This window comes from Lepidochelys olivacea (assembly GCF_965140295.1).
Source record: "Lepidochelys olivacea isolate rLepOli2 genome assembly, chromosome: 5".
Lineage (NCBI taxonomy): Eukaryota > Metazoa > Chordata > Testudines > Cheloniidae > Lepidochelys > Lepidochelys olivacea.
In genome coordinates, this window is record NC_140415.1 from 2,783,739 (window position 1) to 2,796,926 (window position 13,188).

The 13,188-nt window shown below is 65.3% G+C and overlaps 1 protein-coding gene across 4 annotated transcripts in view; it reads right to left on the reverse strand.

Annotated features, from left to right (window-relative positions):
* The window catches only part of PHF24 (PHD finger protein 24), a 45,795-nt gene that overhangs the window by 22,175 nt on the left and 10,432 nt on the right, over nucleotides 1-13,188 (reverse strand). For 3 of the 4 annotated variants that reach the window (XM_084628808.1, XM_084628807.1, XM_084628806.1), the window contains 3 exons: nucleotides 8,017-8,410; nucleotides 4,537-4,722; nucleotides 401-479 (listed from right to left, as the gene is read on the reverse strand). In XM_084628808.1, the coding sequence (XP_084484934.1) occupies nucleotides 401-479; nucleotides 4,537-4,722; nucleotides 8,017-8,406 (655 nt within the window). In that variant the 5' untranslated portion in view covers nucleotides 8,407-8,410. Of the gene's footprint in view, nucleotides 1-400; nucleotides 480-4,536; nucleotides 4,723-8,016; nucleotides 8,414-13,188 lie in introns of all 4 variants that reach the window. The other variant, XM_084628805.1, reaches the window with a different exon arrangement.

Below are 13,188 nucleotides of genomic sequence, written 5' to 3' on the forward strand. Positions count from 1 at the left end.
CCCCATGACGTCACAGGCACACTCTGCATTGGGCACCTCTGATGTCCTCGATTTGGCCAGGGAAACATGGAACCTGAGCCTAGGTCTTGGCAGGTGAATAAACAAGGAGCAAATCTGGGCCCAAAATCTTGCTCACCTGCTGACCCAGGGCTTTCAGAACTGGGGGTGCGCTGCTGGAGTTCGGGGTGCCTGTGTGAGGCTCTAGGTATCCCACACGTGTACAGAATGGGCCTAACTCTGGGCCTGCAAACCCTGGTCTCTCTGCTTGAGTTAAAGGAGAAACTCCACCAGCTGTCAGCGGTAGTAGAGCTTTTATCTTCTGTAGCCCCTAGGGGGAGCAATATACACACCCAGGGGCCAGTACATTGCAACGTGAGGCGGGGCGAAGGGCAGCGCTCACCGGGGATGATCTTGCATTGCTGGAAGGTCTCCATCAGGCTGTACATCTCCTCTTCCGTCAGCAGGAGGTTGAGGTTATCCTGCCGCAGGGAGAGACGTTCAGAGAGAAACACCCAGGGGTTCGTTAGCACCTGGAGAACAGCCCCGGAGCTCCATCCCAGCTGCCTGGCGGGATCCGTAATCCCGCCAGGGACTTTGCCAGCCCCATCCCAGCAGCATCTGGCGCCTCCCGAGCGTGTAGCCATGGAAATACGGAGAGCCACCCGTCTGTCTCTTTCTCCCTTCCCGGTGTGCAGTGGAACTAGCTCAGTTCGCTTGAAGGCCGCACGTTACGGGAGGGAAGCTGTGCTCTGTGCGTGTGGACGGGGGCGGGGTGCTGTGCACACACGTGTGCGTGTGGAGGGGTGTGCGTGCAGTGCGGTGTCGCACAGCGGGGTCAAGAAGGATTTGGCAGGGGAAAGCCGAAGTGACAAAGCAGGTTTTGCATTTTGTTCTGAACATGGCGAGGTCTGTTGACAGGTTACAGGCGCGAGCGCAGGGCTGCGGCATGCTGGGGTGTTATTGTAGGGCTGCTGGGGAATGCTGGGGGGGCGGGGGTGCTGGGGTGTTATTGTAGGGCTGCTGGGGAATGCTGGGGGGCGTGGGGGCGCTGGGGTGTTATTGTAGGGCTGCTGGGGAATGCTGGGGGGGAGGGGGTGCTGGGGTGTTATTGTAGGGCTGCTGGGGAATGCTGGGGGGTGGGGCGCTGGGGTGTTATTGTAGGGCTGCTGGGGAATGGTGGGGGGTGGGGGCGCTGGGGTGTTATTGTAGGGCTGCTGGGGAATGCTGGGGGGGTGGGGGCGCTGGGGTGTTATTGTAGGGCTGCTGGGGAATGGTGGGGGGGTGGGGGCGCTGGGGTGTTATTGTAGGGCTGCTGGGGAATGCTGGGGGGTGGGGCGCTGGGGTGTTATTGTAGGGCTGCTGGGGAATGCTGGGGGGCGTGGGGGCGCTGGGGTGTTATTGTAGGGCTGCTGGGGAATGCTGGGGGGTGGGGGCGCTGGGGTGTTATTGTAGGGCTGCTGGGGAATGGTGGGGGGGTGGGGCGCTGGGGTGTTATTGTAGGGCTGCTGGGGAATGGTGGGGGGTGGGGGCGCTGGGGTGTTATTGTAGGGCTGCTGGGGAATGCTGGGGGGGTGGGGGCGCTGGGGTGTTATTGTAGGGCTGCTGGGGAATGGTGGGGGGGTGGGGGCGCTGGGGTGTTATTGTAGGGCTGCTGGGGAATGCTGGGGGGTGGGGCGCTGGGGTGTTATTGTAGGGCTGCTGGGGAATGCTGGGGGGCGTGGGGGCGCTGGGGTGTTATTGTAGGGCTGCTGGGGAATGCTGGGGGGTGGGGGCGCTGGGGTGTTATTGTAGGGCTGCTGGGGAATGGTGGGGGGGTGGGGGCGCTGGGGTGTTATTGTAGGGCTGCTGGGGAATGGTGGGGGGGTGGGGGCGCTGGGGTGTTATTGTAGGGCTGCTGGGGAATGCTGGGGGGTGGGGCGCTGGGGTGTTATTGTAGGGCTGCTGGGGAATGCTGGGGGGTGGGGGCGCTGGGGTGTTATTGTAGGGCTGCTGGGGAATGCTGGGGGGTGGGGCGCTGGGGTGTTATTGTAGGGCTGCTGGGGAATGCTGGGGGGCGTGGGGGCGCTGGGGTGTTATTGTAGGGCTGCTGGGGAATGCTGGGGGGTGGGGCGCTGGGGTGTTATTGTAGGGCTGCTGGGGAATGCTGGGGGGTGGGGCGCTGGGGTGTTATTGTAGGGCTGCTGGGGAATGCTGGGGGGCGTGGGGGCGCTGGGGTGTTATTGTAGGGCTGCTGGGGAATGGTGGGGGGTGGGGGCGCTGGGGTGTTATTGTAGGGCTGCTGGGGAATGCTGGGGGGGTGGGGGCGCTGGGGTGTTATTGTAGGGCTGCTGGGGAATGGTGGGGGGTGGGGCGCTGGGGTGTTATTGTAGGGCTGCTGGGGAATGCTGGGGGGTGTGGGGGCGCTGGGGTGTTATTGTAGGGCTGCTGGGGAATGGTGGGGGGTGGGGCGCTGGGGTGTTATTGTAGGGCTGCTGGGGAATGGTGGGGGGTGGGGCGCTGGGGTGTTATTGTAGGGCTGCTGGGGAATGGTGGGGGGTGGGGGCGCTGGGGTGTTATTGTAGGGCTGCTGGGGAATGCTGGGGGGTGGGGCGCTGGGGTGTTATTGTAGGGCTGCTGGGGAATGCTGGGGGGCGTGGGGGCGCTGGGGTGTTATTGTAGGGCTGCTGGGGAATGGTGGGGGGTGGGGGCGCTGGGGTGTTATTGTAGGGCTGCTGGGGAATGGTGGGGGGTGGGGGCGCTGGGGTGTTATTGTAGGGCTGCTGGGGAATGCTGGGGGGTGGGGCGCTGGGGTGTTATTGTAGGGCTGCTGGGGAATGGTGGGGGGTGGGGGCGCTGGGGTGTTATTGTAGGGCTGCTGGGGAATGGTGGGGGGGTGGGGGCGCTGGGGTGTTATTGTAGGGCTGCTGGGGAATGCTGGGGGGCGTGGGGGCGCTGGGGTGTTATTGTAGGGCTGCTGGGGAATGGTGGGGGGGTGGGGGCGCTGGGGTGTTATTGTAGGGCTGCTGGGGAATGCTGGGGGGTGGGGCGCTGGGGTGTTATTGTAGGGCTGCTGGGGAATGCTGGGGGGTGGGGCGCTGGGGTGTTATTGTAGGGCTGCTGGGGAATGCTGGGGGGTGGGGCGCTGGGGTGTTATTGTAGGGCTGCTGGGGAATGGTGGGGGGGTGGGGGCGCTGGGGTGTTATTGTAGGGCTGCTGGGGAATGCTGGGGGGCGTGGGGGCGCTGGGGTGTTATTGTAGGGCTGCTGGGGAATGCTGGGGGGCGTGGGGGCGCTGGGGTGTTATTGTAGGGCTGCTGGGGAATGCTGGGGGGTGGGGGCGCTGGGGTGTTATTGTAGGGCTGCTGGGGAATGCTGGGGGGTGGGGGCGCTGGGGTGTTATTGTAGGGCTGCTGGGGAATGCTGGGGGGCGTGGCGCTGGGGTGTTATTGTAGGGCTGCTGGGGAATGCTGGGGGGCTTGGGGGCGCTGGGGTGTTATTGTAGGGCTGCTGGGGAATGCTGGGGGGTGGGGCGCTGGGGTGTTATTGTAGGGCTGCTGGGGAATGCTGGGGGGCGTGGGGGCGCTGGGGTGTTATTGTAGGGCTGCTGGGGAATGCTGGGGGGTGGGGGCGCTGGGGTGTTATTGTAGGGCTGCTGGGGAATGCTGGGGGGTGGGGGCGCTGGGGTGTTATTGTAGGGCTGCTGGGGAATGCTGGGGGGCGTGGGGGCGCTGGGGTGTTATTGTAGGGCTGCTGGGGAATGCTGGGGGGCGTGGGGGCGCTGGGGTGTTATTGTAGGGCTGCTGGGGAATGGTGGGGGGGTGGGGGCGCTGGGGTGTTATTGTAGGGCTGCTGGGGAATGCTGGGGGGTGGGGCGCTGGGGTGTTATTGTAGGGCTGCTGGGGAATGCTGGGGGGTGGGGCGCTGGGGTGTTATTGTAGGGCTGCTGGGGAATGGTGGGGGGGTGGGGGCGCTGGGGTGTTATTGTAGGGCTGCTGGGGAATGGTGGGGGGGTGGGGGCGCTGGGGTGTTATTGTAGGGCTGCTGGGGAATGCTGGGGGGTGGGGCGCTGGGGTGTTATTGTAGGGCTGCTGGGGAATGCTGGGGGGTGGGGGCGCTGGGGTGTTATTGTAGGGCTGCTGGGGAATGCTGGGGGGTGGGGCGCTGGGGTGTTATTGTAGGGCTGTCGGGAGTGACACCGTCTGTCTGGGCTCGGCGGGGGGGTGAAGGGGCTGGGGGGGACGCAGGGTTTCGGTTATGGGAAGCGGAGCCTCTGCCGTGCGGGTCTGGGCCCAGCCAGGTGCCTCCGTCAGCCTCTGGCTCCTGCCCTGTGCCCCATGGGGCAGCGGGGCCCTGGCCCAGGCACGGCCCTGGGCCTCGGGGCAGGTCAGGGCGCAGCTCACCCCATGGGGCAGGGGTCGGGGACTTGCCTGCGGCTGCCCGGGCAGAGCCTGCTGTGGGCGTCCCCAGCTCGGAGCTGCCTGCCCACCCTGCGTGCGCTCCCCAGGGCGCCGTGGGGCCCGGGGCTGGCCCTAGGGCAGCGCCCCCCCGCCACACTCACGCAGTAGTAGCAGCTCCAGCCTGTCTCGGTGTGCGCCGTCTCCGTCACCTCCACGGCGCTGCTGTTGTGCAGGAAGCCCATGCGACGCAGACAGCCGTCGTGGTAGACCCGGGTGCACACCCTGCAGGGGAAGAGGCTCTCCGCCGTCCACACCTCGCAGATCTCGCACATCTCGTCGCTGCTCACCTGGGCGTGGCAGGCGGGGGGGCGGGGTGAGCAGGCGGGGACCCGGCACACGGACCGCCTCGGCGCCCCGCTCCCCCATTCCCTCCGCCTGCCCGGGGCAGCAACGCAGGGCGCAAGGCCCCGAGGCCAGGATCTGTAACCGGCGAGGGGGCTGTGTGCGGGGAGAAGGGGGCTCAGCTCCTTTGGGGATGGGGGCCACACGAGAGAGAGGGCAGTGGACAGATGCATTGATGGGTACATATGGGGAAGGATGGAGGAGGGGTGTGTGTCGGGGGGGAGAAAGACAGAGGGCTGTGGGGGGTAGAGGGGGTGGATAGAGAGGTGTGTATGGCAGTGGATGGATGGATAGATGGTTGGATGGAGCGGTGTGCAAGGGGAGGGATGGAGGGACGGAGGGGTGTGTATAGGCAGGGATGGGGGATAGAGGGTGTGTGTAAGGAGAGGGATGGAGGGGTGTGTAGAGGGATGGATGTGTAGGGGGATGGGGAGGGATGGAGGGATAGAGGGAGTGTGTAAGGGGAGGGATGGAGAGGTGTGTATGGGGAGGGACGGATGGAGGGGTATGGATGGGGAGAGATGGAGGGATGGGTGTGTAGGAGTATGGAGGGGTGCGTATGGGGAGAGATGGATGGAGGGAGGGAGGGATGGGTGGAGGGAGGGAGGGATGGGTATGGAGGATGTGTGTGTGTGTGTAAGGGGAGGGAGGGATGGAGGGGTGTGTATGGGGAGGGAGGGAGGGAGGGAGGGGTGTGTAAGAGGATGGATGGATGGATGGATGGATGGATGGAGGGGTGTGTAAGGGGAGGGATGGGGATGGATGGAGGGAGGGAGGGATGGATGGAGGGGTGTGTATGGGGATGGATGGGGAGGGAGGGAGGGGTGTGTAAGGGGAGGGATGGGGATGGAGGGAGGGAGGGAGGGAGGGAGGGAGGGATGAATGGAGGGGTGTGTATGGGGATGGATGGGGATGGAGGGAGGGGTGTGTATGGGAATGGATGGGGATGGAGGGAGGGAGGGATGGGGAAGGATGGAGGGAGGGAGGGATGGAGGGAGGGGTGTGGATGGGGAGGGATGGGGATGGATGGAGGGAGGGAAGGATGGAGGGAGGGGTGTGTATGGGGATGGATGGGGATGGAGGGATGCGGATGGATGGAGGGAGGGAGGGATGGGGCTGGAGGGAGGGAGGGAGGGAGGGGTGTGTATGGGGAGGGATGGGGGATGGATAGAGGGATGGATGGGGATGGAGGGGGGAATGGAGGGAGGGAGGGAGGGATGGGGATGGAGGGAGGGAGGGAGGGGTGTGTATGGGGTGGGATGGAGGGATGGGGGATGGATGGAGGGATGGATGGGGATGGAGGGGGGAATGGAGGGAGGGAGGGAGGGAGGGGTGTGTATGGGGTGGGATGGAGGGATGGGGGATGGATGGAGGGATGGATGGGGATGGAGGGGGGAATGGAGGGAGGGAGGGAGGGATGGGGATGGAGGGAGGGAGGGGTGTGTATGGGGTGGGATGGAGGGATGGGGGATGGATGGAGGGATGGATGGGGATGGAGGGGGGAATGGAGGGAGGGAGGGAGGGATGGGGATGGAGGGAGGGAGGGAGGGGTGTGTATGGGGTGGGATGGAGGGATGGGGGATGGATGGAGGGATGGATGGGGATGGAGGGGGGAATGGAGGGAGGGAGGGAGGGAGGGGTGTGTATGGGGTGGGATGGAGGGATGGGGGATGGATGGAGGGATGGATGGGGATGGAGGGGGGAATGGAGGGAGGGATGGGGATGGAGGGAGGGAGGGATAGATGGAGGGGTGTGTAGGGGGAGGGATGTGTACAGGAAGGATGGACAGATGGGGAGCTCCTTCTCCCTGTCCCCAAGCTGAGGTTGCCTGCGCTGTGGAACCACCCCCCCAACCCACACCCGGGGTCACCAGGTCTCTCCGTGGCCTCTCTAGCCCCTAGTGGGGGGCTGCAGGTCAGGACTGAGGGGCCTGGGCCCTGGAGCTGTGGGGAGCACTGCACGGGCCGTTCGAGGGCATCAGCAGATCAGCCCCTGGCCCATGGGGGAGCGCTGCAGCCGAGGGCCGACAGGTGCTAGACGTACTGAGTGCAGAGCCCAGGGCCGGGGGAGCGGGGGGTCGGGGTGGAGGGGCGCCGAGCCCAGGGCCGGGAGAGCGGGGGGTCGGGGTGGAGGGGTGCCGGCAGAGCCGGTGCGGAGGAGCCCAGGGCCGGGGGAGCGGGGGGTCGGGGTGGAGGGGCGCCGAGCCCAGGGCCGGGAGAGCGGGGGGTCGGGGTGGAGGGGCGCCGAGCCCAGGGCCGGGAGAGCGGGGGGTCGGGGTGTAGGGGTGCCGGCAGAGCCGGTGCGGAGGAGCCCAGGGCTGGGGGAGCAGGGGGTCGGGGTGGAGGGGCGCCGAGCCCAGGGCCGGGAGAGCGGGGGGTCGGGGTGGAGGGGCGCCGAGCCCAGGTCCGGGAGAGTGGGGGGTCGGGGTGGAGGGGTGCCGGCAGAGCCGGTGCGGAGGAGCCCAGGGCCGGGGGAGCGGGGGGTCGGGGTGGAGGGGCGCCGAGCCCAGGGCCGGGAGAGCGGGGGGTCGGGGTGGAGGGGTGCCGGCAGAGCCGGTGCGGAGGCGCCCAGGGCCGGGGGAGCGGGGGAGCGGGGTGGAGGGGCCCTGGCTCTCCGCTCGGCTTGGGCAGGCTGGCACGGCTGGCTGGGCTCCTTTCCTGGGGACCATAAAGGCCTCTCTAGGGCCAAGAGCCCCAACTCCCTGTGCACGTGACCCTTCTCCAGCACCCACCGGCCAGTGGCATCCAGAGCAGCACACACACCCCCAGGCCACAGGCCTGGGCACAGCGGGGACCCATGCCCCCCCCCACGTGCTGCCAAGCTGACCCAGGCTGCAGGCCTGTGGCCGAGGGTCAAAGGTTAAGGCAGGAGGGGGCCAAGCCCCCCATGGCCCGTGGCTGTGATTGCTGCAGTGACTTGTGCCATGGGCCTGCAGCACCCAGACGGTCTCCCCACACCGAGGGGCAGCCAGGGGCTTTCAGCAGCACCCGAGGCGTCGCCCACCTCGGCATGGTCCCCCGCTGGGCCCTGGCGCCCAGGACGAGGGGATTTGACCTGCCCTGGAGCAGCGGGTCCGTCTGCCAGTCCCAAGCTCTGGGAGCCCCCTGCCCCTTCCCACTCGCTGGCTGCTGGTGCCTGCCCCAGTCTGGGGAGTGACGGGGAGAGCAGGTTACGCCGGCTCCTCTAAAGTGTCCACCTGGGCTCCCCCGTCTCCATGCCCGGTGCCCCCCAGCACTCACCTGCTCCCGTTGCTCCAGGCTGATCTCCAGCGGCTCGTCATCGTGCAGCTCACGCGTGGGCCGGACGAAGGCCGGCGGTGTGAAGCGGTTGGCGCGGTCGAACTCCTCTGGCTCCACGCCCCGTCCGTCCCGCAGCCGTTCCCAGGCCGCCCGGTTGGCATGGCTCTCCTCCCGCTGCGTCTGCGAGGGGCCAGCGGCCTCCGGCCTCTCTTCCTCCTCCTCCTGCACCTCCCGCACCTCGTGCTCCAGTGTCCCCCGGCGCCCGCCCCACGCCTCCGCCTTGCGCTTGGTGGAGGGCCGCTCCCGCAGCCCGTCCTTGAAAGCGGAGACGGCCAGGCTGACCTTCTGCACCTGCTCCACCGTCTGGCGCCGGGACATCAGCACCCCCATGGCTCTGCTGGCAGGAAAGAGGGGGTGGGGGGGTCAGGGGCAGCCTGCCTCGCGGCTACCGGCCGACAGCTCCCAGCCCTTCCCCTCACCAAAAGCCAGCCTCTCCTGGGGTGCGCCATGGCAGCTGCCTCTACAGGACTCACTCACCACTGAAAGGCCACTGCCTCTGGGGCAGGGCGCAGCAGCTGTTTAATAGCGCACACCAACGCTGCACAAGACTCACGCGCCCAGCTCAGAAATGCAGCCACCTCTGGGGCAGGGTGCAGCAGCTGTTTAACAGCGCACGCCAACGCTGCACAAGACTCACGCGCCCAGCTCGGAAATGCAGCCACCTCTGGGGCAGGGCGCAGCAGCTGTTTAACAGCGCACGCCAACGCTGCACAAGACTCACGTGCCCAGGTCGGAAATGCAGCCACCTCTGGGGCAGGGCGCAGCAGCTGTTTAACAGCGCACACCAACGCTGCACAAGACTCACGCGCCCAGCTCGGAAATGCAGCCACCTCTGGGGCAGGGCGCAGCAGCTGTTTAACAGCGCACGCCAACGCTGCACAAGACTCACGTGCCCAGGTCGGAAATGCAGCCACCTCTGGGGCAGGGCGCAGCAGCTGTTTAACAGCGCACACCAACGCTGCACAAGACTCACGTGCCCAGGTCGGAAATGCAGCCACCTCTGGGGCAGGGCGCAGCAGCTGTTTAACAGCGCACGCCAACGCTGCACAAGACTCAAGCGCCCAGCTCGGAAATGCAGCCACCTCTGGGGCAGGGCGCAGCAGCTGTTTAACAGCACTCAGCAACCCAGCACCACAGAGTGGGACAGGAGGTGAAGAAAAATTCCTTGTCCAGCTGAAGCTGCAGGGAGGGGTAAGGGAGAGTGGTGGGGAATCGACTGATCCGTGTTAGGGTCTGACCCGGGTTTATACCCAGATTCTTGTAGAAAGTGCCCAGGTCCTGCCCTCGGTGTGGTTGTGGCTCTGGCCTGAAAGAGGCGCTCAGGGGAGGATGGGACAAACAGATCAGCCATGGAGAATCCCCTCAGCTCTCCTCTGACCCTTTCCCGGGGCCTGGGCAGCCCCAACCCTTCACGCTGCTCCCCCGTTGGGTGGCGCTCGCCAGACTCTGGTGTAGACACAATCAGAGACAGCCCCACACCACACACAGATACGCACCTGCAAACACAACCACGTGCTCCCTCCCCTCCCGGAGTGGCGGAGGAGGGGTCTGGGCCAGGCTGTGGCAGCTCCAGGCCCAGCTCAGACACCAGCTCCAGGGCCTTGAGCTAGTCCCTGCACCCCTTTGCTTGCCTGGCCTTCCCTTCCCTGGAGAGCGGAGCCCAGGGTGTTCTCCTGGCCCCGCCGCGGGGAAGGGGCGTCAGCCAGCGTGTGGATCCAGCTTTGCAGATGCAAACCCTGCAGCGGGATGGTCTCTCCGGGAGCAGATCGTGCCTAAGCCGGCGTGGAAATCGTGCTTTGCGCGTCGTCTGTCAGATGAACAGTTCAAAGAGCCCTGGCCCAGCCAGGGAGTGTGAGCCCAGCTCAGCCCCAGCCCTGCACCCCGAGCTGGCTGTCACACGCAACACGCTCCGCATGCCAGCGCACACCCGTCTCCCTCCTCCACGCACAGCCCCACAGCCCTGTCGCATGCAACACACTCACCTAAACACCGGCACGCTCATGCACCCACCCCCCTCCCTCTCCTACCCACAGCCCCCTGTCACGTGCAACACAAACCCCCAAACACCGGCTCGCACACAAACACCCCCCAGCCCCCTGTCCCGTGCAACACACCCAAACACAGGAACGTGCACAGACGCCCCCCACCCCATACGCACATTCAAGCCCCCCGCTATCCACAGGTTTGCCGTTCAGGTGGAGGACACAAAACCCCAGTACGTCCCATTGCACCCTCTGTTATTGGGCCCGGGGTCACCCGGGCGACTCCGTGTCCCCTGCCAGTCGTGTGCTATCAGTGAGGCTTCCCAGCGGCCCCACTTGCCCCCACATCACGCGTGCGCCCCCCCGCCCCGCGTTCCCGCTGGGCCAGCGAGCGGCCCCGCGCCCCAAACGCTGCCCGTCTCCCTGCGCGCTCTGCTTGGCTGGCGGGCGCGATTGATTTCCTCCCCGGTTGCCAGAGCAACCCAGGCTCCCGCGGGCCGGGGCTGGCAGGTAAGGGATTTGCGGATGCTGTGCTGGGGGAATCGCGTGCAGGTCCCGGGGCCCCCCGCTGCAGCGTGCCCGCGGGGCATGCCGAGGGCCCCGCAGGGCGGAGGGAGGGTCCAGAGCCCCCGGAAAGCAGCGCCCCTCCCTGTGGCACGGCCCATTGACGAGGGAGGGGAGAGCCAAGGGAGGCGCTGCCATTGCCAACCAAACGCCCGGGAGAGCCACGCTGCAGGCCCAGCCAGGAGCATTGGCCCAGCCCGGGCGCTCTTGTCTGGACAGGCCCAGCGCCAGGAGAACCATGCAAGGAAGGAGCCCAGGGCACGGGGCGGGCAGACAGCAGCTGCTGGGAAGCAGCAGCGTGGGCAGGCGGGCGCCACGCTCCCAGGGGAGCGTCGTGTGCACAGTGAGGGCAGGGCCATGGGGGGCTCTGCCATGGGGGCACCATGGCACCAGGAGAGGACATGAGCACAGCTGGGGCAAGAGGGTGCTGGCGGGCGGCGTGGGGCCCTGTGCCATGGGGCTGCTCGCTGGTCACGCTGCGCATGTGGGCCTCAGGCTCCCACCACCCCTTTGGGCCCCGTGGGCCCTGCCCCACATCTCCTCCCCCACCTTAGTGCCAAGGAATAAGAGCAGTGGAAGTACCGTCTGCTGCAATGGGAGAGACCGGGCCAGGCTGGCTGGCAGTCGTGGGGCAGGGCCCATCGCCTTCCCTGAGACTAGCCTCCCCCAGCCACAGGGATGCAGCCCAAAAGCCAGTGTCCTCGCTCCTTAGAGCCTGTGACATGCACGCTGCCCTCACATCCACACACTGCCCTCACACACACACACACACACTGAAACACAAACACACACACTGCCCTCGCGCACACACACACACTCAGAAACACAAACACACACCGCCCTCGCACACACACACACACTGAAACACAAACACACACTGCCTTCGCACACACACACACTCAGAAACACAAACACACACTGCCCTTGCACACACACACTCAGAAACACAAACACACACACTGCCCTCGCGCACACACACACTGAAACACAAACACACACTGCCCTTGCACACACACACACTCAGAAACACAAACACACACACTGCGCTCGCTCACACACACTGAAACACAAACGCACACTGCCCTTGCACACACACACACTCAGAAACACAAACACACACTGCCCTCACACACACACACTGAAACACAAACACACACACCGCCCTCACACACACACACTCAGAAACACAAACACACACACTGCCCTCGCACACACACACACTCAGAAACACAAACACACACACTGCCCTCACACACACACACACTGAAACACAAACACACACACTGCCCTCGCACACACACACACTCAGAAACACAAACACACACACTGCCCTCACACACACACACACACTGAAACACAAACACACACACCGCCCTCGCACACACACACACTCAGAAACACACACGCTGAGAAAGACACTCACACACTGCCTTCATACATATACGCATTGAGAAACACCCACACACTGCCCTCACACGCACACACTGCCTTCACACACACACACACTCACACCACACACACAGAGCCAGCAGGGCACCCTCCCCCCGCCAGCCCTGCAGGAAGAGGTGTGTATATGCACACAAACACCGAGCAGAAACGCCCCAATTCCCACACTGCTAATCCGCAGCCACAGCCCTGCGGAGAGCGCGGCAGCCTGGGAGCCTGGCAGCCCCGCCGCCCCAGCTCGCCCCGCCGCAGCGCTGTGAGAGCTCGAGGACACGGATAGTCTGATTAAAGAGCGAGCGCTCTGCAATATCACCGGAGCCCGCGGGAGCCGGTTCAGGGCTGGCTACGGGAGCTCTCGAAAGGGGAATCCGCATCGAATGGGGCCCTAGCGGGAGGCCGCCAAGCTCCATCCTAGGCCTGACGCTTTTCAACGTCTCCCCCGCCCCGATCCGGGCAGTAAATATAAAATCCCTGCTGGGAAAACGTGCGGCGGGCACACAGAGTGGCGGAGCTATAAACGGTGACGAGGCCCCACCGAGCGATTGGGGTCACTGCGTAAGCCGGGCCTGTGAAAAGCCAAGCAGGGTTTTAGCCATGTGGCGTTCTAGGGACAGGGCATCCGGCCAGACCCATGGAAGCGGGGCTGTGCCCTGGGAGGCAGTGACTCGGGCCAGAACGCAGTGCGAGGCTGTGGCCAAAAGGGTGAATGCGACCCCTGGCTGTACAGACGGGAGGAGAACAGGGGGGTGATTTTGCCCTGCATGCAGGGGAACGTCCTGGCCTGTGAGGGGCAGGAGGGTCAGACTAGTGAGCTAATGGGCCCACAGGGCCTTGACAATCATTATCACGGTTATGGGGCTGGAAAAGTCCTGAGGAGCAGGAGCACACAGCTCTGAGAGAACACAGCGCTGAGCCTGCCTTGCTGTATAAAATACGCCCCGGTGCATTCGCCGCTGTGCTCGGAAGTATCATCTGAAATAATTACAGCTACGCGGTGCGTGTCAAAGGAAACGAGCAGACGTGAGTGGCTTTGATCGTGTTTGTTCACCTGCTCACTAGGCTGTCAAATACGGTGCCCGGCAATGGCTCTGCCAGTCAGTGAGTGCTCGCCAAGCTCTGC